The sequence below is a fragment of the Vulpes vulpes genome, chromosome 14 (assembly GCF_048418805.1).
Source record: "Vulpes vulpes isolate BD-2025 chromosome 14, VulVul3, whole genome shotgun sequence".
In the NCBI taxonomy this organism is placed as follows: Eukaryota; Metazoa; Chordata; class Mammalia; order Carnivora; family Canidae; genus Vulpes; species Vulpes vulpes.
Genome location: NC_132793.1, coordinates 102,107,680 through 102,133,324, shown reverse-complemented (window position 1 = coordinate 102,133,324; position 25,645 = coordinate 102,107,680). Strand labels below are relative to the sequence as shown.

Below are 25,645 nucleotides of genomic sequence, written 5' to 3'. Positions count from 1 at the left end.
GACTTCAGTTTTCCATGAAAAGATTTAACAGGTGTATGATCTTATTAAAAATAGCTTACCACTTTTTTTTAAATGTGATTTTTTAAAGTGGTAAACAGGGCAGCCCAGGTGGCTCAGCGGTTTAGCGCCGCCTTCAGCCCAGGGCCTGATCTTGGAGACCCGGGATCGAGTCCCACGTTGGGCTCCCTGCATGGAGCCTGCCTCTCCCTCTACCTCTCTCTCTCTCTGTGTGTGTGTCTCTCTTGAATGAATGAATAAAATCTTTAAAAAAAATAAAAAATAAAGTGGTAAATATAAAGGTACAAGGTAAACAAAACAAAACAGTGATATCTAAAAGTTTTAAGAATTTCAAACAATGATTTTAAAATTTCCCTACAATATAAAGGAAGGGAAAAGAAATGTTGGGAAATATCAGGAAGGGAGACAGAACATAAAGACTCCTAACTCGGGGAAACGAACTAGGGGTGGTGGAAGGGGAGGAGGGCGGGTGTTGGAGGGGAATGGGTGACGGGCACTGAGGTGGACACTTGACGGGATGAGCACTGGGTGTTTTTCTGTATGTTGGTAAATTGAACACCAATAAAAATTAATTAAAAAAATAAAATAAAATAAAATTTCCCTACAAAAAAACTTTTTAAATAAAGTTTCCCTACAGGAATAAACAAGAGAAAATAGCAAAGAAAAACTTTAAAAGAAGCCTAAGAGGATTGGTCTGCCAGAAATTAAACTACAGTCATTAAAACAAGGTTATTCTGTTGTAAGAATCAATAAAATCAGATTAATGGATTATGATGGGTATACATAGGAACTAAAATAGGCTTCGGTGTGCCTCCGGACCTTGTGGTGGGCAGAGGGAAGGGGTGCTTCACAGACCATAGGGAGGGGCTGCCTTTTCCACAGAGAGAATTTCCATGGTAAAATTAGTATATAAAGAAAGAATCACAAACTAATATCTAAGAGTTAAATATTCCACAAATGATATTGAGGGAAATTACCTACTTAATTAACCAAAAATTGAGCTGGAAACTAATGCTAGACTATCTACTCAAATCAATTTCAGGTTAATTTTAAAGTCAAATTAAGAAATTCAAATAACAAAAATTTATTTTAAAAATGTAGATTAAGACTTAACAACCCTTAGAATAGGGAAGGATAGCATAAACTATGGAAGGAATGGTTAAAATATACATATTGTGGCACCTTATACAACTATTAAAGTTAATTTTTAGAAACTACAAGAAAATGCTCATGAAATAATGAGAAGTGAAGAAAGTAGGATATCAAAACTGAATCAGAAGCACTGCACACACACTAAATTTTTAAAATAATAAAACTGCACATACAGAAAGATTGGTAGACACATCACGATGCTTTTCGATGCTAGAATTATAGGTGAACTGCTACTTTCCCCCACTGAATTGTTTAGGGTTACCCCCCATATTTTTCACCATGAGCATGGGTTTCTTTCATCATCAGAAAAATAGGATTTTTTTAAACATGTAGTAGAATGAGAATATGAAAAATCAACAAAATTCAGCCACTAACAAGCAGCAGCTTCAACATACACATAGATGTTAAATGCATTGTTCACATATGTGATCTCTTTCCCAATTTTCTAAGTAGAGGAATATAAAAGCCACACCAGCATCTTGTAGGACTGGTGGAACTATGCAGGCAGCCTCTCCTGCGCCTGCCCGTCCCGCCCCCCCCACCACCAGAGGCAAGGAGGGCCCTGCCAGGAGGGCGAAGCAGTCGGCTGTCTGTCCCCACTGCTGTGGGCACTGAGGCTACCATCATCAGACTTGGCTGCTGGCCCAGTCACTTCCCAAATGGGCTCCCTAGGGGCCCCTGAAGGCCATCCCCGCAGCAAGGGACGTCCCCCTTCTGTCCAGGCTGTGGGCCGTCAGGCACACAGAGCGGCCCTGTCTGGGCCATGGGGAGCTCAGCACACCAGCTGCCAACACCTCCCGAGACCAAACTGGAGGGGTGAGTCACCCACTCCCAAACCCTCTGAACTACTGTCCCCACAGACTAAGTCAGCACTACCTTGGAAATTGGTCTCTCCCTCCTTCTCCGACAGAGGTTCTCTCCGTGGAAAAGGCAGCCCCTCCCTGTGGTCTGTGAAGCACCCCTTCCCTCTGCCCACCGCGAGGTCCAGAGGCAGGCAGTTTGTCCCTTCCGCTTTCTGCCCCCACTCTTGAAATACTTTACCTTTCTGCCATTCATAAGAAATACTGCCTTTCTTCTGCCCACCGTAAAACCGGCTCCCAAAACTCCTGTGAAACACGACCTGCCCTCTGGGCTCAGCTGGTTAAGTGCCTGAATCTTGATTTTGGCTCAGGTCATGGTCTCAGGGTCCTGGGATCCAGTCCCCCTTGTTGAGACTTGAGTCAAATATGGGGATCCCTGCTCAGCAGGGAGTCTGGTTCTCCCTCTCCCTCTGCTCTTCCCCCTGCTGATGTTCTTTCTCTCCCTCTAATAAATTGAAAAAATAAAAATAAAATACTTCCTACTCTCTGCCCCTGAGACATGCAGCACTGACCAAAGGGAACAACCTGTTTCCCTTTGTCACTCCTCTCAATCCTGTTCCTCCCTCCCTGCTTCCCAAATTCAATGCTGTCGCCCACCTCTTCTTTGAAAAGTGGATACCTTCATCCCTACCTTCACACAAAGCATCACCTCCCTGCTGTTGGCCACCAGACCCCCAGAAAATGATGGCATCCCTGCTCCCAGTAGACGAGTTAGCCTCGACCTCTCACCACAGTAATGATCTTCTACCTCCTGCCATTTATTTAGTTCTTAACATGAACCAGGCCCTGTGTTGACTGCATATCCTATGGAGTAGGTAGTATTTTATTCTGATTTTTACCACTTGCCCAAATCACAAAATGTTAAGCAGAGTCAGATTTGCACATAGGTATACCTGACCTCAAAATCTTAGACAAAAACCCAGATGAAGCCAGAATTTCCTGGACAGTGGGATACTCTTAAAAATCTGATAAGCATCCAGGTCAAGACCCACCACACACCATAGCTCACCCCCACTCCTCAGTCTCCCCATGAAACACTGTTGCCTCAGTATAGCCCAAGAAATCCCTCCACTGGCTCTTTCCTCCCCCAGAGGACATTGTCTTCCTCCACCTCCCTCTGGGGCACTTTTCCCTTGGCCATGAGCTCCCAGGCTATCAGAGGATAGGGTCACAGTCAGGCTGTGCTGCCCTCATGCCTGGCATCTAGAGATTGGCTGGGGCAAAGGCCGAGCCTGTGGTCCCCTGCTCCTGGCTGGCACTCCATCACCACCTCATCCCCTTCTATAAATAGCCCACTGCTCACTGGCTGCCGAGCTGTTAGAGCAAGAGTTTCCATGAGGTCAGCTTCCCAGAGCAGCCTCCAGGAACCCAACACCCACACTTACCTCTCCTGAAGTCCTGTGGCCTGCTTGCCCCAGCAGGGGGCTGTCCCGGGTGGTGTGTCTCCGCCGGGCAGGGGGTGTGGGCACCTGGGCAGAGGCCTGAGACGGGGCCTTCCCTAAGCTCTGGACCCCTGGTTCTGAGGCTTGGCTCAGGGAAGCATCAGGCTTGCTATTGGCAGTGGGCTCCCCTTTGGGCTTCGGAGGGGCAAATCTCTTCCTGTTGAAAGGCCTAGTTGGCTGGGGGGCTGAGGACATGGGCTGGCCAGGGGCAACAGGACTCCTTTCACCTCCAGCCTCACTGGGTACCTTCCCGGAGGACATCTCTCCAGGTGCCCTGCCACTTGGTGCCTGGGACCCCTCCTCCCCCTTAGGCCTGCCTGCCCGGGTACTCTCCAGATACATGTCCTTCAGGGAGAAATACACCTGCTGGTCTGGGCCTGGAACAGGGCCTGGGGCAGGGGCTTTCTGGGCCTGGTCTTGAGTGCCCACAGCTGAAGCTGGCTTCCTGGTGCTATCGACTCCAGAGGACCCAGGCCCCCGTGCAGCCCTACCTCTGGGCCAGGCCTGGACCTGTTCCATGTCTGTGGGCCCCTGTGTCCCACAGGAGTCAGGCTGGTCTGAACTGGGGGCCCGGTTTTCAGAAGAATGGTGGCTTCGAGCTGCCTTCTCTAACTCTGGCTTCCGCAGACCTTGCTTCGATTCCTCATCTTTCTTTTTCTTCTTGGCCCCAGACTCCTTTTTGGGGGGTCTCTGAGGCCCCCGCTCCATGGCCTCACAGATGTATGTCAACAGGCCATGCTCCCCGTCCTCCCCATTCTCAGGGGCAGCTTCCCCGTTGGTGGTCACATCTCCAGGAGCAAAACTGTTGATCAGACCCAACCCTGGGTGCTGACCAGTCTCAGTCTCATCTTCCTGCCAAGCCGCTGGGGTCTCAGCCTCAGCCTCCTCAGTAGGGGCCAAGGGGGCTGACACCTCATCCCCACTCAGCCTCCGCTTCCGCTGGAAGCGGTCGGGGCTGAGCTTGCGCAGGGTGTCGACATCTCCCACCACCTCCTTCCTGGGCTTCCAGTTCTGCTCAATCTCTCGCATCTTTGCCGCAGCCTTGCGCTTCAGTTTGGCGAACCAGCGCTGGTGGATCTTGTACTCGGTCATAGTGCCCACCTCCAGGACCCCCGAGCAAGACACGATGCCCTTGGTATTGCGGGCAGAGGCCTGGTAGATGGCCGCATCTTCCTCTTGACACCTAAGTGTAGGAGCACAAGATGCAAATTCTCCCCTCAGGCAAGAATCTCCCCCAGTGGAGGATGCTGCCCTGCTCCCGAGAGTCCTGCCCCAAGTGCCACACCCCACCTCAGACATCACCACATCCAACCATCCTGTTACAGTTGGAGAAACTGCGGCTGGCAACAGGGAGGGAGCTGGCCCAGGTTGTACTGTTCCAGAAGGGATTAGATCAGACTTGAGGCCCGGGAGAGCCTTCAGAAGCAGGTGACCCACACAGCCCCTTGTGAAGTAAGGATGACACGGGAGCTTTTTTCTGTAGCTGACCTCATGGAAAATGTTTCTATGGGGCAGGACCTCCTCTGGTTGTGCTTTACTCTCTGGCTGTCTGAAATACTCCCACCCTGGTCTTAGGAGATCCCAGACACCGGCAGCCAGATAGTTCACCAGCAGGTTCAACTCAGCAGCAGAAACCCATCCTCCACCCCTAGATCCTGCCTGGACATCTGCATCCAACTGAGCCCATCTCTATTGGGGCCACAGGACACATAGGAGAGCAGAGAGAGCAGGACAGGCTGCTTTCCCCACCTGTAAAGCTGCAGCGTGTGGCGGTTGCCCTGGTGAGTGATCTCATACTTCGGTAAACCACAGTAGCGGTCCAGCTCTATGTCATCCTTGTACCAGGTTACCTCTGGCTCTGGATATCCTAAGAAGTAAGCAAGAAATTAGGTTGTAGGAAGACCAGTTCCAAAATAGTGGAAGGAGAGAACAGGATGCCATGGCTTCCCCATACCACCTGCCCCCCTCGCTGGAAGCAAAGGGTTATCATTTGGCTCAGCTTATTTTTAGAAGCTAGTTCATGTCAAGGGTGAAAACGGTTTCCCTTTAGCATTTGGAAAGCAAATATGGAGTAGCAACTTCCCAGCTTCCTGGTAAGAAGGGAAACAAGAAGTTTCCAGAAAGCCTCATAGTAATAAGCCTCCTTCCTTCAGTGTTCTAACCTATATTCTCAACTGTGGTAACAGCTGTATCCTCAGAGGTCTCCCCACCAATACCCCAACTTAGAGGTCCCCCCAGTACCCCAAGGAGGAAGAGAATTTCTTCTTTTATCCCAGGTTGCTGAGCTGCTGGTATTATTTGGTGATACAGCTAAAATATCCATCCATCCATCCACCCATCCACCCACCCATTCATCCATCCATCCATCCATCCATCCACCCACTCATCCATCCATTCATCCATCCATCCACCCACTCATCCATTCATCCATCCACCCACAGACCAATCCATCCACCCATCTATCCATCCAACCATCCATCGACCCATCCATCCATCCATCCACTGACCGACCAATCCATCCACCCATCTATTCATCCATCCATCCACTCACCCATCCATCCATCATCCATCCATCCACAATTCCCTACGCACTCATTCATTGCTGTGAGCTTGACCAAGGTGTCTCCCAGTACCTTCTCTCTGGGGACTTCCAGCCCTACCCACAAGGAGAGCTTCCAACTTTAAAGATTATTTTAAATTTATTTATTCATGAGAGGGGGGGCACAGGCACAGGCAGAGGGAGAAGCAGGCTCCATGCAGGGAGCCTGACATGGGACTCGATCCTAGGTCTCCAGGATCAGGCCCTGGGCTGAAGGTAGCACTAAACCACTGAGCCACCCGGGCTGCCCAGCTTCCAACTTTAGAGTCATGTGTCCCTGGCTCCATCCCTACAAGGCTGATGGGTCCAGTAATGGACATCCTCAGTTAATCAAATCCAGTTATTTGACTGAGTTTAGGAATCAGGACCTGGAGACAGTCTACCCTTGGGCCTGGAGCTATAACTTCAAAGGGAGTGCAGCCCTGTTCTCCACGTAGACTGGCCTGCAGAGAGATGCAAAAACGAAGTTGATATGCAGGATATCCTATCCTATTCAGATAGGAGACAGTCCCCAAAATCCTTCCAAACACTGCTCCATTCCTTGCCTGGGCACAGAGGCACTCCTACTCACCAGTTGCACAAGAAGCCCAGCTTCTTACCAGTGAATGCCACTTCATTCCTTAAGCTGACTCCAAAAGGTCTCCGCTGTTTATCAGAATTCAAGGACCCCTTGTACACATTCCCTCCAACATATATATATTTAGTGTGTGCTGAGTGCTGAGATGGGATTATAAAGCTCTAGAAGCCTGAATGGCAGAGTGTCTGCTCTCAAGGAACCCAGTGTACAGGAGAAAAGGTAAAACAGATAGCACCTGCTCCACCTTTCCTGTGTCTGCAGATACCCTGCCCACATGCTTCACCAAAGCTGTACTGACTGGATCCCATCTAGTCTTGCCTCATCAAGGATGTCTCTCCAACAATTATTCCTGCTCTCTCTTGTGTCAGCAAACGGTTCCCCTCTGTTCTCTCATTCCTATTGGCACAGAAGCCTGCTGTATGAATTTTACAGGAAAGTTCTCTGCAAGAGCTGTCTGCACTCTGTCTTCATCTCCTCCCCTCCAATCAGGCTTTTGCACACACACAGCCCCAGGATCATGCCTGTGGAGGTCACTCATGACTCACAAGTCACCAAATCTACTAGTGATACTTATACCTCATTTACTCAACCTGTTGGATGTTGACGCCCACTCCTGGAACCATCTCCTTACTCCTTTGGAGGGCTCTTCCCACATCATGGGCCACTCTTTCTAATCTCCTTCATCTGTCCCCCTCACACCAGGGTCTGTGAGTGTTTTTGTGCCCCAGGGCTCAGGCCCCAGAACCAATTTCCACGCTCTATCCAAATAACCCAAGGACCTGATCCTCCTTGGCTTTTAAATATCTATATGCTCATGACCCCCACATTATTCAGTCCAACCTCCCCCTTGAACTCCTGGTTCCTAATTCTGTGTGTCTGATGCCTCCACTTGGAGATCTACTAGGTCTCAGACTTATCATGCCCCAAGCCACGCTCCTCATTCCCCCTCCAGGACAGTTCATACATACATAGCTCGATAAATGGCAACTTTATCCTTCTAAGTTGGTTCTGGGCCCAAATCTGGGGGTACTCCTTTATTCTTTTCTTTTTCTCATGTCCACTCCATCAGACAATCCCATGGGCCCTCCTTTCAGAATATATCCAGAACTCCAGCACTTCTTGCCACCCCCCACCTCCCGCCAGTTCCCACCACCATCTCACACCTCAATTTCTGTAATAACCTCTCCTCTGACCTCACTACTTCCAGTCTGGCTTTGGTTCAGCCCATTGTCAGCAGACAGCCAGAGTAAATCTTTTAAAGTCAAGTCAGGGCATGGCACTCCCGTGCCCCAAACACCCCAGAGCCCCCATTTCATGCAGGCCCTCCTGATCTGGAGTCTGCACCCCACTGCCTCCTCTCTCACCACTCAGGGTCCCGCTGTTTCCACTCCAGCCATGGGTCCTCCCGGCTCACCTCTAACACACCGTGTGAGCAACACACCCCTCTATCCTCATGCTACCTCCTCAGAAGAGCCTTCTCTCCTGCCCTGCATAAAACATAACTCTCCCTCCCTGTACCTCTGTCCCTCCCACCATGTTTAGTTTATAGAACGTATCACCATCGGACGCATTATATACTTGGGAATTTGTTAGATTATGTCCATCCTCTCCAACCCCCCCAGTTGAATATCAGGTCCGTGACTTATCTGTGTTATTCACTGTTACGTCCTCAGCTCCTAGAATAGTGCCTGGTCTGGAATCAACACTCATTAAATATTTATAGATGAATCCACTAAGTGCTCAGGTGCCAAGAAGGGAGCAAGCCCTTCTGGCCAAGATATCAGGAAAGGCTTTGTGGCAGGAGTGGCATTTGAACTGGCCATGAACGGTGGGCAGAATTTCAGAAAATTCTGAAATCGTCAGGAGCAGTGCCTGCAGTTCCCCCTCCACAGCACTCATCATGCTACTAGAATGAAGTATTTCCCTGTCTCTTCTCCTAGATTCCCTGTCCTCTGTGGGCAGGAATTGTATCTTCTTTACTGTTACATCCCCAGCACCTAAGACAGAGGAATGCATAGTAGTGGTGCATAGTAGTGGCACATGGTAGTTACTTAATAAAACCCTGATGGCGGGGCACCTGGGGGTTCAGTGTTTGAGCATCTGCCTTTGGCTCAGGGCATGATCCTGGGGTCTTGGGATTGACTCCCGCATAGGGTTCCCCACAGGGGGTCTGCTTCTCCCTCTGCCTATGGCTCTACCTCTCTCTGTGTCTCTCATGAATAAATAAATAAAATCTTTAAAAAACAAAAACAAAAAACCCTGATGGATGAGTGAGTAAAGGAATAAGGAAATGAGCAAACAATCAAGTAGGAGGCAGATGGGGAGGGCAGGCTTGACACAGGAACCGTAACAGTAGAGAGTAGGGGTAGAAAGTAAAGGGCACGCTGGGGAACTGTGTACAGGAGCTGGGAGCAAGGGAGGCGACACTACAACTGAGCCGGCCAGGAACAAACTTTGGGCAGCCCCAACTGTAAAGCGAGCCCCATGTTTCCACTGTGAGCTAAAGCCCCTGGTTACATCACCGCATGTGGCCAGGGCCAGCACAGGTGTCCTCACCATCCTGTGTGATGATCTCATCCCTACAAGAGCCCAGCTCAGAGCCTCCCTGCCCCACAGTCTGCCCAGTAGGGCCTCCATCTCCAGAATCTCTGAATCCAGTCAACCTAGTGCAAGGAAGGAGATGTTGAATGGACCCCACTAACTCCAAGGCTAAGGCCTCAGCCCCCCATGCCATCCTCTAGTGCCTCTTCACAGAGTGGCGGCCAACCTGACAGCTCAGGGCTCCATGGCAACAATGGGCTTTAGAAACAGTTTGATTTGGATGGAAAACATTTCCGTGTGCCTTGGATAATACTGAATTCTAAGAACTGAATTCTAAAACACACAAAAGCAAGAAAGGTCCTTCCCTCTCAGCTGCACACACATGCCGGCCCATGTGTGAATGTCCACCAGCAGGCATGCACACACATTCAGCTCTGGCCAGGAGAGCCCACAGTGGTCTCACAGCCTGTGGCTGCCACCTTTCCTCCTTCTGTCCTGAGACCTCTGCTCCACAGCCAGCAGGCTCAAGTCTGGAACCCAGCTTGGAGACTCAGAGCCAATCAACCCATTTGAGAAGCTCAGATGGAAGAGATCCATAATGATGAATATCAATGTAGACTTTTCTTTTTTTTTCTTTTTTTTTTTTTTTAATGTAGACTTTTCAAAGAGCTTCAAATATAGTTTCATTTGAGGAACCTGGGTGGCTTAGTGGTTGAGCATCTGCCTTTGGCTCCTAGGATCCTGGGATCGAGTCCCCCATCCGGGCCCCCTGCATGGAGCCTGCTTCTCCCTCTGCCTATGTCTCTGCCTCTCTCTGTGTGTCTCTCATAAATGAATAAATAAAATCTTTAAAGAAAAAACAAGCAAACAAAGCTGGCACCTTGCCTCCTTTTCCTTGTACAATTCTCTTTCTGATGAGGTTTCAGGGACCAATCTGTAAGTTTCTATTCCCCTCATTCGTTATATTAAACTTATTTCTCTAAGAAAGGTGTTTCTCAGCAACTTGGTTCTGTCTAAAGGCTCAGTTGCTCTGTCCAGTGGCTTCCTGCAGCTTCCTCCTCCCGCCCCAACGTATATCCACACCTACACACACACTCCAACACAGATACACAACGAGTTGAGGAGAGTGGAGGAATGGGGCCACCATGCTAGATGAAGCTAGGCAACCTCAGAGAGGGCAGTAGCATTCTGGCCAAGAGGAGCCCCTTGGGGAGACAGCAGCCAGAAGGCTGAGTCAAGGCCTGCTACCCACCCCATGCACCCATTCCAATAGGGAAGAGCCACAGGTTGTATATCCCCTCTCCAAGGCCCCCAAGACTCCTGAGGGCTTCCCTCAGAGCTCAGCCCTCAGGAGAATCAGTACAGACTCCATTCACTCATGTGGTCAATGTTCTGACCCATCAGAAAGCATCACCTGCTCCTGGCCAGGCCCTGATGGGGTTGACTCATCAATCTAGTTTAAGGAAGGCTACCAGCAGGGTGGGAGGAAGACAGACGTGTGGTCATTTTTATCTCCACAGACACTAGTTGGGATCACCATGGGAGTCTCCCATGGAGGTCAGTCTCAGCCATAGATCTCTCTACCATCTACATCTCCAGATCAGGAGATCCACCTCCTGTTTCCTTTGTTCTCTGGTTTCTCTGCATCCCTCTTCCCCTCCCCCTGTCTTCCTCATACAGTCTACATTCTCTCCTTGCTAATTGGAAATAGCTTATTTACAGTGTACCATGGTGAACCCAGAGACCTCCTCCTTAATCTGCTACATAAAACTCAAGTGACTTGAGTTTTTTATGTGTGTGGGGAGCAAGGAGTGGGGAAGAGGGGGTTAGGTATAATAGGGGACTCAGGTATGGATGTTAGCAATGCATAGAGCCCTAGAAATCTTCTGGCCCCAAATGGGAGTGCTGCACACCTGAGCATGGCAGGTGCTCCTGAGCAGAATGAAGACCATGGCCCTGGTTGGTCAGCATGAGACATGGATATTATTTCACTGAGAGGATAAAAGTTTGCTCCTTTGGGTTGGGCTTTAAACAGGGCAAAATTTCAGGATGACATTAGAGGTATTGAATAAAATGTCCCGAGATTCTGTAAGCCAGACTCCTGTCTGGCTTCTCCAACATTGCTCTTAGAGTCCATGGCTATAAAGGGCAGAATGGAAGAGGGACAGAGGGGTGAGCCATCCCTGTGCCTGGCCCTTGCAGGTGGCCCAAGGCCTCTGCAGCAGCTGCAGCTGAAAGAAACAAGCATTTGACAAGTAGGTACTGAGTGCCTCCTTTGCGCTCGCTCCAGAGAGACACAATGTACCAGGTTTGTGCTCTATCCTCAAAGATCTCATCATCTTCCTGGAGGAAGAGATGTATGAATAGAGAAACAGATACAGCAAGAGCTTTCCGTGGAAGTGCTGGAGATGATGTCCTAGAGGATAAGCCATTTGTGCTTGGCTTTGAAAGATGAGAAGAAATTTTCCAGCAAAGGAGTAGGCTTCTAGGTAAAAAGATAGAATAAGCGTATCACCTGTTTCCACTCTCTCCCCAGTACAAGTATACTCAAGAGATTTTTTTAATTAAAAGATAGAAAACCACAGGGAAAGGAAGAACAGATGAGGCAACAGTTTGAAAGTTGGAAAGTGAACGGACAAGTGGAAACACTCTCCAGACCCAGGATAGCTGAACCATAGGGTAGCAGTGGAGGAACTGAGAACTACCCTTTGAACACTGGATTGTCCCCCAAAGGGCATCATTGCTGGCAACCACTTGAGGGAAAGAGAAGGAGGAGATGTTATAATTTGTGTGAAAAACCATCAAATCTGTGGATCCCTTCACCCCCTCCACATCACTAGGTAACTATTCCTTCCCACCCTGCCCCCACAGCCAAAGGTGAGGATGATTATCTGGAAAGGTAAAACTTTACCCTGAGTATAAGCCAGCAGAGATGAGGGCATGACTACTCTATGGGAAACAGAAAAAAATGTAGTAACTGTGTGCATAAAATAAATGCTCTCTGATGAGAGCCCACCCAACCTATAATCTGTATAACTCCTGGAAAAATCTATACCGTCCAGGCAAGATACGGGAAAAGTATTCCCTAGGGACTCTAGCTTGTACAAAATGAAGGAATTAAAGAAACTTAGTCCCAACAGTGGCTGCCAGATCACCCTACAACGAAGCCCCAAGTTTTTGGGCCCCTCCTGCTGGCTCAGAACTGACAATGAGCTTTTTGGTCTTCACTCTTAACCATTATCTGACAGCCAAAGATCCCTAGGTGTCTGAAGGAAGCCTATACATAGAAGATTAAGGATCAAAACAATTATGTTAAAAAAAGAAAAAGAAAAAAAAAGCAAATTGGAAGGAACTCAAACTTTGCAGGGAGAAGAAAACTTCTAGAAAACTATCATTACTAGTCTCAGATAAGAGAAGATATTACATTCATGAAAAGAACAGGGCGCCACAGGAAAAATAAATTAAGGAGCTCTTAGAAATTAAAAACCCAGGATCCCTGGGTGGCGCAGCAGTTTGGTGCCTGCCTTTGGCCCAGGGCACGATCCTGGAGACCGGGGATCGAATCCCACGTTGGGCTCCCAGCGCATGGGGCCTGCTTCTCCCTCTGCCTGTGTCTCTGCCTCTCTCTCTCTCTGTGTGTGTGTGACTATCATAAATAAAAATTTAAAAAAAAATTAAAAACCCAGTGGAAGAGAGGAAAGATAACACCGAGGAAATCTCCCAGAAAGTAGAGTGAAAAGACAGACAGAAGGGGAAGAAAGGAAAATAAGACGATGAGTCCAGCGGAGCAGACATCAACATAACTAGGGTTCCAGAAAGAGCGGAGTAAATAGGAGGAACAAACCAACATCAAAATAATCTCAAATTTCCCAGAACGAGAGGCCATCAGTTACCAGACTGAAAGAGTCCAAGCACGCCCCAGGATGAAAAGACACCCATATCAAGATACATCATTATGAAACATCAGAACATTCTTATAAGCTTCCAGAGAGAATGAGGAGTCAAACCATCTTCCTGCTCTGAACACTAACATTGGGAGGAAGAAGGCAATGAGCAATGTCTTCAAAATTCTCAAGGATAATTGTTTTCGACTTAGAATTCTATACTCAAACACTCCATCAAGAGTAAAATAGAAAGAAAACCAAACCAAACCAAATCAAAACAAAACAAAAACATTTTCAGACATAAGTTGTCTAACATTTGCTTCCCATGTACTCTGCCTAGGAAGCTACCAAAACAAGAATGTAAATCAAGAAAAAGAAATATGTGGAATATAGAAACCAAGAAATCCAACACAGGTAAAGGGAATGTATAGGATGATGGTAAAGGGAGATCCCAAAACTCCAACCGTGCATCAGATGCATAGAAAAACTAAATCCCACTGGAGCTGAAAGGCTCAAAGGAGAGACAGATGGAGAGCTTGTCATCACAGTGCTTCTTATTGTCGCACCATCTCTGGTAGAATGTCTTTTTCACATGATGACACTACTGAAGAATGTAGTTCAGTAAAGCCAGAAAATAAACCAAGAAAAAGGACCACATGAGATCCAGGAAAGTGAATTAAACCCAGGAGAAAGGCAAAGGGAAACCCCAGGAATTGAGCCTAAAAGACCACCAGTTCAGACAGAAGAACAGAGATCTCCAAGAGACATGTCTCCAAGGAAAGCAGTTGACAGGAACACTGCTGGCAGTGACCTTATAGAAAATTGTATTAAGAGGCTATTGGATGGGGATAAGAAAATTTAGAAGATGTGGTTTATGTATACAATGGAATATTGCTCAGCCATTAGAAATGACAAATACCCACCATTTGCTTCAACGTGGATGGAACTGGAGGGTATTATGCTGAGTGAAGTAAGTCAATCGGAGAAGGACAAACATTATATGGTCTCATTCATTTGGGGAATATAAATAATAGTGAAAGGGAATAGAAGGGAAGGGAGAAGAAAGGGGTAGGAAATATCAGAAAGGGAGACAGAACATGAAGACTCCTAACTCTGGGAAATGAACTAGGGGTGGTGGAAGGGGAGGAGGGCGGGGAGTGGGGGTGAATGGGTGACAGGCACTGAGGGGGGCACTTGACGGGATGAGCACTGGGTGTTATTCTGTATGATGGCAAATTGAACACCAATAAAAAATAAATTTATTATTAAAAAAAAGAAAATCTAGCAATGGATAGCAAAAAAAATCAATTAAATGAAAAATTAGTACTAATCTGAGTAAAAACAGAAGAAAGAAATAGAATCACAGTATACTACAATCTTCAATTCTGAATAATATTGCATAGAAATAGGTAAACAGTAAATATGGATTTAAACAAAAATTATGATATAACCATATTGAGAAGATAAGTGAGGAGAAACAGAGAAAATGAAGATAAAGACAGCTAATTCCTTATCGACCATTACAGGAGGACCAGCTAGCATGAAAACCCGAAGTCTTAAAAGTTACCAACAGTCACATTATTACTCAGTATTGTGGAAATGTATACACCAGAAGAAATAGCTAAACGGTGAAAACAGTTGCTTCTGGAAAGACAAATTGGTGGGAGGGGTGAACTGCTGTATTTTGATACATGCCTTTTAGTATAGCTTGAAAACTTACATTATATGCATGCATTAATTTTATCAAATAAAAATTAATTCCCTTTAAAAAGAAGAATTAAGGACTTTCTATATAGGGAAAACAGTGTACATAAAAGCACAGATTTGTGAAAGAGCCAGGTTTTTCCAGAAAACTGTTAGTGTCATGGTCACAAAGTAGGGGTAAGCAAGCAGCATCAGATGCTATAGAGAGCAGAAGTAGTATCTCCTCCTCACCAGTGTTGTGGACTTTGGCAAGTCACCTAACCTATTTTGGTTTCCTTCTCCGTAAAATTTGACTAATAATAGCACTTACTTCACGAGGTTTTAGAAGAATCCAATGACAATGGAAACAGATGAATGTTGCAAAATGTGTTATGCTGAACAAAGGTAAGAGATACACGCACATGTCTGTGTCCCCTGGAACAGACAGGATTCTCAGCCTGGAGCTCAGAGGGTTCTGGTAAGGGTGAGAACTGTCCAGGGGAACCCAGTTTCTGAAAAGCTATTTAGATGGCTTAGCAGACAGATCCTCAAGAATCAGGATGTGTCAAAGCTAGAAACCACCAATGCCCTTGATTTACTGGGAAAATAAGGGGTTCTTGAAGGAGGCTTGACCTAGGCCCCTTGGTCTAGTGGCTGCATGGCTGGGTGGCAGTCTGGCAGGGCCACAAGCTGGTCTGACTGGTGCAACAGGAGGTCTAAAGGAGAGGCAATGTTCAGGGCACCTTTCCAGTATTCTCACTGCACCATCCTCCCCTTCCAAGGACTATCACTCTGCTTCCTATTCTGCTAAACTCCTCCATGGACCTCAGGGAAATGCAAATAATAATAACAGCCTTATTTCTAACAATTTATGGTGCTAACTGTATGCTGGGCACTATTCCAAATGTTTTGCAAGTTTGATGCATTTGGTCTCACAATAATCCTAAGGGGTTCATACTATTATTATCCCCACTTTACAGATGAGGTGCTGCGAGGTCATGCAAGGTTATACAACCTCTTCTGTATCACATAACTGGAAAGGGGATGAATCAGCACTCCAGCCAGGCAGTCTGTCTCCAGAATCTACAGTCGGAATCACCATACATCACTGTCTCTCAGGCTTGACACTCAGAAGCCTCAAACCACTCAGCTCCAAAATGGGGATATTTAAATAAATAAATAAATAAATAAATAAATAAATAAATAAATAAATAAAATGGGGATATTTAGGGAGATGGTTTCAAAAACCGCTTTCAAAAAAAACAAAAACCTCTTTCAACTGAAGAGTCTCTTTCCTTGCAACTAAGATTCATTAGTCATATATGTATGCCTGAGGGTAAAGAACCTTTAGTGAAGATAGGTTTTGAAGAAGAGTAGGGTGTGTATGTGGCTCCAGAATGGGAGGAGAAGGGGACTTCAACCTACACAGGGAGATTAAACTGGAGAGAAAGCTAAGGAAACAAGGGTGAACTTGCACAGTTTTGTGCATACAGCTGACCCCTTCCATGCCTGTCCCCACAGTCCCCTGGACCCTCCGATGTGCTGTGACCCTGGTGTGGATCGTACAGAGGGCTTCATTACCTGTGACGATGCAGGTGAACCTGGCGTCGCTGTCCTCGGACACAGCCCGGGACTTGAGCGTGGTCTCAAATAGCGGCTGGGTCTCCTCTGTTAGCTGAGCAATGATGGAGCAGAAGGTGCTCCTAGGAGAGGCAAAGAACTATTCAGAGCAGCCTTCCTCCCGCCAAGATATGTGGTATTGCCCAGTTTGAACTGGTGTTGTCCAAAGCAACTTAAATCTTACCGTATCCATCCATCATCCTGTGGCCATGGCTCCAGTACCTGAGCAAGTCTTTCTTCAAAGGAGCCAGGTCTCTTGGCCAGGTTAGGGGCAGGGATGGTACCAAAGGGCTGAATGGAATCCTGACCCAGACCCATTATAATAGGAAGGCTTCTGACCATGGGCTGGGCTCCTAAGCATGCCAAACCAGCCCTGGTGCCCCCTTCCCATCCTTATTGGAGTGCCTTGCTCTACCCTCTACATTATCTCCAGGAAAGCTCGTGCATGGGAGTGACACACATATGGATAGGTCCAGCCTCAGAGATAGAGACCCCAGCACAGCAGAGCTTCCATTCATGCCAAAGAGGGGAAAGCCAATCAACCCTCAAGGGTACACAGTTCAGGGGCCTCTCCTAAAGTCTGGGCTCACAAGAAAAGCCTCTGAATTTATGAGCACAGACCATAGTAGACAAAGAATAAGCCAGCCAATGCCAGGGATCTAGACCCAAAGGTAGACTCTAATTCATAGGGGTATCAGAAAAGAGAGTCTACTCTTGGATCATCCCTGGATACCACATGCTCAAATGAATACATGGCTGCCAGCTCCAAGACCAACCAGCAGGACTGCCAAACCATAAACAGATCCATCCCTGCAAAAGCCAGGACTTTTAGCTCCATTGTGACAGTCTGCCTCCCAGAATTCAAGGGCATTTGCAGGTTCGCTGAGTCCAGCACAGACTCACCGACACTGTTTAGCATGTACAGTCCTCTCCTTCCTGGGCACAGGAAGCAAACCACCATGCCAAACCCTTTCATGGGCCAGCAGAGACACAATGCTTCCCTAGGCGTGAAGCGTAACCACACAGCCAGGTTGTGTGGTGCATAAGCCGTGCCCAGCCCTCCTCCCCCTCTGCACTCACACACCCCATTGTGAGAAGCAGTGAGCACCGTGAGGGGAGGAGTGAAGAGAGAAGCAGGAGCGTCTGCCTTTCTCTGTGCCTCTGAGTAGGGGCCGTCACCCAGGCAATGCATGTCTGCTTGTAACCTCTCCGCCAGGGGCAGGGGAGGGTCTGTGGGAGCATAGCAACAAGGAACTACAACCCTGTGTTTTGTGGGGAGAGCTTCCACACCCAACTCATCATTGCTATGGATATCATTTTGGACTTGAGTTTGAGAAGAAATGTTCTATCCCAGGAAGGGCATCTGGAATCAGGTAAGACTTTTGGACCAACAGGGCTCCAGCCATAGTGTTTCCAAAGGAATGCAGATGCCTGGGCCTTTGGGGCATTGACAGGAGTCCTCTCTAGCAAAGACTACCCAGAAAGGGGCCCCTAACCTCTCACACACTGAACACTTGAACTGGGTCTGCACTTAGGCTTCTAGAACATTCCCTGTGATACACTCATCTAGAACTCCTCTCTCATACATAACTTTTTTTTTAACCTGCTCAGAAATAGAAGGTTCTTCATTCCCTGACACTCAGGAATACATCTGAAAATGTTTCTTGTTGTTCTCACACTAACAGCAAATTTCTGACCCTGGAGCATACGAAATCACAACCAAGAGTTTCCAGAGGAGACTGCTGTGCCAAAAGGAATTGGACTTCCAAGATTTTGCAGCTAATTCAAAACATTCCTAATTCTGTCCTCCCTCCATAACTTGAATCCTATCTTACTCATGAACATGAGCCTGGATCCAATATTCGGCTCAGGCTCGTAAGGATGAAGCTGCTTGGACAAATCTAAGGAAATAAGCTACTGGAAATGCACTACCGTGAGAAAGCAGGAAAATTCTATTTCGAGGAAATTTTTAGACAGTGCTCCTACTAGATATTCAGCAAAAGGGAGTTATTTTATATCATTACCGATTTTGAATCGGAAAGAACACTCATCTTCTCGAACTTCTCACACTAGGTTCTAAGCTGTATTATAGAAAATGTTTATATTGGAAAATCATACATAAACTGTTAAAAGGCATGGCTGGCTAAAAGCCTTGTGGGAAGTTGGTCTGGGGTGCATTAGGGGAGACAGGGAGGGTCACTGCATACGCTGTCACAGTCTGCTGAATGTCACCTACTTCCTGTCCCCATCCTCCAGACCACTGGGAGGGACTCTAAACGTGCTGCTTCCAGGATCCTGGAAAGCCAAAAGTCCACACATCTGGAAACGGTCTGGTCCCACCCTGACACCTCCAAATCTTTCCAACTCTGTGACTTCATAAGGATATCACAGCCTAATTGTGTATTTTTAAAGAACACCAGAATCCCTGGCTTTCATGGTGTTCAAAGGAACCTAACTCTGCCCTTAGATTTGGTTCTTTACCTTGCTTTAAATAAACTTCCAAGATCCTGTCTCTTTTAGCACTTACCACTCCTCTTTGAGTTGTGGTAAGAGGGGAACACTGTGATGCCCTCTCTCCTACCCCTCCAGACCATGAACTAGCCCAGAACAAGGCTCCTCAGTGCTTTCCTCTATCAAAGGAAATGTACTCGGTAGGTCCTAGTCATGTCTGTAGACATTATGAGCTATTCAGGGACTGCTTGGCTACTCAGGAATCTTTCTGTGTGTAAAGAAACTGTAGGCAACTCTCCCCAAGTCTACCAGAGTCTGGGATGAGGCCCAGTGGTGGGAGATAGCCAGGAAATGTTCCCACTCTGATTATAAAAGTCAGCTCAGCCAGTGGTAAAAAGCTGTCCCCAGTTCAGGAGGCAAGAGAACAGGCATTCCACTGGCAAAGCCCAGCTATGGGCCTGCTCAGGTCCTACCCTCACTCAGGTCCAACCCATCCAGAGAACAAGCTAATGCAGGAACACACTAATATGGTATTCCCTGACCTCAAAGACTTCACAGTCCTGCAGTGGTGGAGAGCCAAAAGAGAGGGGAATCAGACAAAGGGGTGGTAGAAGAATGAAAGGATTGGGGGGAAAGAAATGTAAGGCAGGAACCATGGTCAGGAGACAGATGCCACGGTGACCTAGGACTGGGAAGGGGGTCATGTGAACGGTGCCTCTCCTGGGGGCACAGAGACACAGTAGTAACAGGCACCTTGGGAAGCCTTGCCTATTTCTGGGTCCCTGGAAGTCTTTCAGTGGTCCATGCAGTCATCACCTCTGCCCCCGTGAGCCCCGTGCCCTCACACTTCCCCCTGCCCGCCCTCCAGCCCTCCCCACCCCACCCCATGCAGCCTGGTTAGTGCACAAGCTGTCACCCAGAGGCCCTTTTAGGCCCAGACCCAAGAAAAAAAAAAAAAAAGCAGTCAGAGAAATGTAATGCAATGTGCGTTTACCTTCCAGAGCTGGGGTGAGAGAACCGGTTGCTTGATAAGCTAAGCGAAAACAGCAAATGGAATCATTAGGCCACAAAAGCAAGGAAAGGAGGCGAAACCAAAAACATTCTGCAGAGTATTAATTGGCCACCATCTGGGGCCCAGAGGCCTTTCTATTAAAAGGGACCAGCTGTCTTAGTTGGCTTGCTCCAGTTAGCAAGTGGTCTCACCACCAGACACCACTGTATCTGAAACGGAGAGCTCGTTAAAGGCAGCAGAGTCCAGGGGAATGGTTAGGCAGGAAGGAGGCCCCTCAGGGTTGCGCTTTGAGAAAAATGTGTTCCAGGCACTTGGGTCACTGGCCCCCCGAGAGGGGCTCAGGGCTGACTGGCACACTTCCCCACCCAGCAGCACACCAGCCTGGAGGCAGCTCCTGCTTCAACCCTCGGCCTTTTGGGGGAGAAGAGCCCCCATTCCTAGAAACCTGACAGGCTGGGAAGGAGACAGGTGGCTTGGAGAACGCCCATTAATAGGTTAAAGTACGGTTAAAGGGGCCACACAAGGCAAACCAGCTGGAAGAGAGAAGAAGGGAAAAACAAAGCAGTTAATTCAGCAGGATCCAGGAGGCACCCAGCTCTGTCAGCCCAGCACAAGGCCCATTTTGCCTACAGGCCCTGATCACCCCTCCTGCCCGGGGCAGCTAAAAGTAGACACTAGCCAGGGGCTGTGCAGGCCACTGGGGGTTGAGGACCCATGCAGGGAGACCACCTGTTTGCCTCTCCCTCCACCTTTGCCAACACAAACACCTCCAGGGGAGTCTAGGGCCACTGTCCCACAGCCTCGAGAGACCTCAGGATTACCCCCTCCACAATGACCCCCTCCAGCTGTCCCCACCAGGATAGCTCTCCCTTTGTTCCCAGCGGCCCAGCCTGCTCTGTGGTACTTGTGTCTGCATCTCTAGCCACAAGAAGATGGACAGCCTGTCCATGGACAGTCTGTCCCTTTATAACCAAACCCCCAAACTCATCCTCTACCCCAAAAGCACAGCTACCACTCCAGCGCTCCTGGATCTGTGGCCACCTCCAGCATCCTCCCAAACTCCAAACTGCAAATCTGTCATTTGGGGCTCCTCCCTCTCCTCCAGCTCCCGAGTCCAGTCAGTTAACAGTTCTTGGACCTTCTTTCTCCCTTTCTCTCTACTCCTGCTGTTGTGTCCTGATCTATACGCTCACGACTCCATATCTGATGACCACCTCACCCTCACCCTCTTCTCCTTCACCCCCTATATCACACCACTGAGTCTCAACTCCTTAACTGAGCACTTAAGGTCCTCCCTGATCTGCTCACCCCCACTACCACCAGGGTTCTCGACTTCCCAACACCCATGGTCCACTGTGACTGGACCTGTCCCTAACTGGCACGTATGAGCCCATACGTCCATCCTCCCTGCTTGGAAAGCCCTCCCTCCTTCCTTCTGCTCAACTAACCCCTGTCCACCCCGCCTTCAGACCTAGCCCTTTCTGTAGCCTCCATATTCCCCACACAGTGCTCAGCAGACAGCGGGCATTCAACAGCTGTTTTATGGAAGGGACGGACAGAGAGAGAAAGAAGGAAGACAGAGGGGAACACAAGTGCATCTTTCAAACAGGAAGGGTGCTGCCCCCCAGAGGGAGCTGCTGCTCCAGAGAAGATGGGAAGAGCAAGGATGCAGCTGCCTTTGCTCAGAGCTTTAAAAATCCTCTGGAGGCCGCGTGGGCAGAACCTCCCATGGTTCCAAGACACTGGCCAACTCCATCCTTTCCTGACCATGAACTTCCTTTGCCTTTTTCCTCGTAATTGAGAGATTTCTCCTCTGTTGGGTCTGGATTTCTTCCCTGGGAAGGAGAGGGGAGAGAATCAGCTCTCTAATTCCAAGAGGAACATGACAGGTGCCACCTGCAAGTAGACAGGGACTGAACCGGGACAGTGACCCCTCCCTGGCACTCTGTAGGGTTGCTCGGGCTGCTCTGTTCCCTGCCCTGCTTCCTCTAGGCCTCACCCATATGCTGTGAGCCAGGTCAGGAGGAGTCCTGTGCCACCGAGGCACCTTGTCCTCGGAAGGTGGGAGTTCTCTGCCTGTGCCCTGCTGACCAGGCCAGAGCGAGGCTTAGGGCCTCACCTTGGCAGGAGCCCCTCCCTTTACTGACAGTGAGGGGGTCAGAATCTAGGGGCATCAAATATTGGTGCAGAAAAGCCTAAAAGAGTTCCTAATGCCATTGTCATTTTATAGAATGCAAATCCAAGGCATAGGAAGGAAAGGTATCTAAACAAGAAAAGCGAGCCTGGAGGTAGCCAGGTCTCGCTGTAGAAGCCAGGGCCTCCCATTCTTCCTGGATTTTATATATTCTGGGACAAAAAGGGCCCTTGGAAAGTAGCCTGATGCCTCAGTTTCTCTGAAAGCCTAAGACAACCTGCCTGACCCAAGCAGAACAGAAGAGGTATTCCCAATCTGTCTGTGGTAAACATCATAGGTTCTGGGGCTCCTCTGAGCCCATGTGGGCCAAGGTTTCCAAGAAATGAGGGGGCGGGGACATCTGGAACTTCTGAGTGTCCCTCAGAACATAATGAGTCCTAATTCCATCCATCTGACTGTAGTTCCTTAACCCACTCTAGTACCCAGGCCCCACCCTCTGATGGGGATGAGGTCCTAGAGGGTGGCCATCCTAGGAGTCTTGACCTATAGGTTTGCTGGGACTATCTTCATGCCCAGGGGGCACCGGAAACATCCTTGAGCTGGCTACAGACTGGAAGCCACCTGAGGGTCATGGGGTTAAGTGAGGGAGCCAGGTTCTAGACCTGGGCCAAGGCTTCTGGTGGCCAGCCCCCAGCCCCCACTGTCCATCAGCTCCCAGGGGCAGCCCATCCTCACAGGGCCCATGAGGATGATGCCTCGTGAGCTCCATGCAGAGAGGGAGACCCAGAAAATGTTGGAGCTAAGCCTCTCAGTCAGGACTCTTGGACCGTCAGGGTTCATATGGGCTGGTGCCAAGGACAGCTGGCAAAGTCCTCAAGGGACCCTCTTTCTCCTTCATTTCTTGGGCCCTCTTCCCATCCCCACAGGCAGCCAGGCCGTTGTGGGGGACAGAAGACTATATGGTTGCCTGCTCTAACACCAGTGAGGGGTGTCTGCTCTAACACCACCTTGCTAGGGGACTGGGAACTGTCACCCACTCCACTCCCCAACGCAGTCCATTCACATTCGCATTCTCCCCTCTTCTCCAGAGGTGAGGCAAATCTGTCCCTCCTTGTCCCTGATGACCTGCAGGTGGTCTACAGCCAGATGGCAGGGGTAAAAAAGAGCCCTTGCTCCCCCTGCCCCAGCCCTGCCTTCTCCAAATGCTTGATAGAAAGAATGTCCTTTGAAGAGCATTCTCATTTAGGTCCAAGGGAACTTGGACTGGCCACTTCTATGCCACCTGCAGTTCTCTGGCTGGCACACTGCTCTGTGCTCATCAGGTAGGCAATAAAAATTTATCTACCATACACCTGCTCAGCCAGGTAGCTGTCCACCTTCCAGCTTTTTCTCTACCAGTCCAGATCCACTACCTTGCCCATTCTGCCTGGTTTTCAAGCCACTCCTGCTTCCCTCCCTCCATCGCTGCATCTCTTCTGTTTGTTCTGCTGGTATTGACAAAGGCCAGATGCAGGAGGCAAGACCCAGGGAAGTCACTGTGACAAGTGTGAGACAAGTGTGAGGCTCCTACCAGACAGTCAGCTCCATCACAGGCTGGAATAAATGCCCAACGTTCATTCCAGTTTTTCCATAGAGCCAATGGTTCGGGGGAAGGGGCATTCTTTCCTGGCAGCCAGGGGCCCTGTCCAGTCTGACTCAGTCACTAACACCAGCCCTCAGCCCTGCCCCAGACATGTGACACCATTTGACGAGTTTTATGCAGAAACCGGTTCCGGTTACATTTGAACTTTCCCAACTCCAAGGTCAACAGAACTCAGCCAATTCACGAGGAAGTGCCTGGGACTTTTCCTGAACGTCCTTGATGCCTGTTTTTGTGCCGTTTTAGGAATGGAGAACAAGAGGTCCCCACACGGCTTCTCAGATGAGTGGCTGTTTTCCGTAGAACCTACAATAAGCCAAGTCCTGGGCCTGTGACACCACCGCTGTCCCCATAGCCAACCATCACAATTCCCTTTGGAAAACAGGCTCCAGAGTTGGAGGGAGACGGAGCTGCCAGGGGCGAGCAGGAAATGTCCGTCTCCGTCGCAGCGCACATGTCCCTGGGTGTCTTGAGTGCCTCTGAGTGCCTGAATGCGTCTCTACTGACTATCTGTGTGTCTTTTGTATCTGCGGGTAATCCAGCTCCTCCAACAAAGCAACCACACCTCTAATTCTTGGCAAAGAGTAGAGGGCTCCGCAATAGGACCCCTCCCGTGGCATCCCATTCCCCCAGACTGGGCAGGGCAACTGGCTCCCTCAGACCCGCCAGCTCTGATTCTCCAGAGAGGGCCAACCAGCACCTCAGCCCACCCTCACCTCCAGCCCCTACCGAGATCCTGGGGCCCACCACAGCTCTGGGCCCGAGAAAGAACCTTGTTTGCACAGAAATAAGGGCCTTATTTCTTTCTGGTGACGCCCCCCACCACGGCCCTGAGCCAGGGAGCCCCCACTCGGGGTGGTCCCCCAGCGTCCGCCCCCCACTCCCACCACGCACCCACCCCGCCCTCCCAGCCCGGGAGGAATTCCAGCCGCTCTGGCTTTCCTTATCGCTCCCTGTGGAATCCGAGGCCAGGGAGTAGCTGGGTACGGGGTGAGGGTGCTGAGGGGAAGAGGGCCGGGGGCGAGGCAGGGGAGATACGGACGGCCTGCGGGCCCCTGTAAAGTCACCCCGGGGCGGGGGGGCCCTTCCCGGCCCTCGGGCCCCGCGGGCCCTGAGGGGTCAGGAGGAGCGTGGAGGGGCCGGAGGGCCACCGCGCTCGCCCGGCCTCGGGCCCCGCGCCTGGGGAAGAGGGCGCCAGGGTGCCCTCGAGGCCTCCGCCCGCCGCCCTGCCGGGCCCCAGGGCGCGCCGCTCACCTGGTCTCGGGCCTCACGCTGAGCAGGTAGCTGCGGCTGGCGGGGCTGGGGATCCACACGGGGCCGTCGTCCTCGCCGTCGCCCCCCGCCCCCGCCCGCCCGCCCGCACCCCAGCCGCGCCCCGGGGCCCTGCGCGACCCCATCCCGCCGCCGCCGCGCGCCCTCGCCAGGCCCCTGCCCGCCGCTGCTCCCGCCCGCGCCTGACGCGCGCCCCTATTTATAGCCCCGAGGCCGGCGCCGTCACCTGCTGCTGTCCCTCCCCCGGCCCCCGGCCCCCGGCCCGGCCGACCAGCGCGGCCGACCAGGCGCCGGGGGGCGCGAGCCTCCCCCGACGGGCCGACCCCGCCCGGAGCCCCCGGGGCGTCGGGCCCTGCCCGGGAGGCCTCCCGCCGCACCCCGCTACCAGGCCGGGCCACCCCCAACCCCCACCCCCCAACCCCCCAACCCCGCTCCTGCCAGCCTGCCTTCCCCGCTCCCGCCCGTTTCGCAACGATGGAGCGCGGCCGGCCGGTGGCCCTGGCTCAGCGCAAAGAGCAGGGGCCCCCGGAGCTGGTGGGGCGGCCCGGCCGGGCCAGGGGACATCCAGGGGCTCGGAGCCCGGGCTCCGCCAGAGACCGGCCCCCCTTCCCGCAGCAGCCCCATCCCCGGCTGACCCTCGCCTTGCACTGCAGCTGGTCCGCCACTGAGACAAACCCACGCGTCTCCGTGGAGCTCCTTTGGACGTGTCTCGTGTTCTCTTCCATTATCTAGCATAGATTAAGGGCTCAAAAAACACTTGT

At 50.1% G+C, this 25,645-nt stretch overlaps 1 protein-coding gene across 3 annotated transcripts in view; it reads right to left on the bottom strand.

The window, feature by feature from the left end:
- ALPK3 (alpha kinase 3) overlaps positions 1-25,025 on the bottom strand; it is a 54,759-nt gene extending 29,734 nt beyond the window's left edge. The window contains exons 1-5 of one of the 3 annotated variants that reach the window (XM_026002600.2): positions 24,867-25,024; positions 19,822-19,860; positions 16,338-16,459; positions 5,222-5,339; positions 3,416-4,655 (exon numbers count right to left, since the gene is read on the bottom strand). In XM_026002600.2, the coding sequence (XP_025858385.2) occupies positions 3,416-4,655; positions 5,222-5,339; positions 16,338-16,459; positions 19,822-19,860; positions 24,867-25,009 (1,662 nt within the window). In that variant the 5' untranslated portion in view covers positions 25,010-25,024. Of the gene's footprint in view, positions 1-3,415; positions 4,656-5,221; positions 5,340-16,337; positions 16,460-16,560; positions 16,761-19,821; positions 19,861-24,866 lie in introns of those variants that run through there. The other 2 variants (XM_072737356.1, XM_072737355.1) reach the window with 2 other exon arrangements.
- Positions 25,026-25,645: the final 620 nt, after the last annotated feature.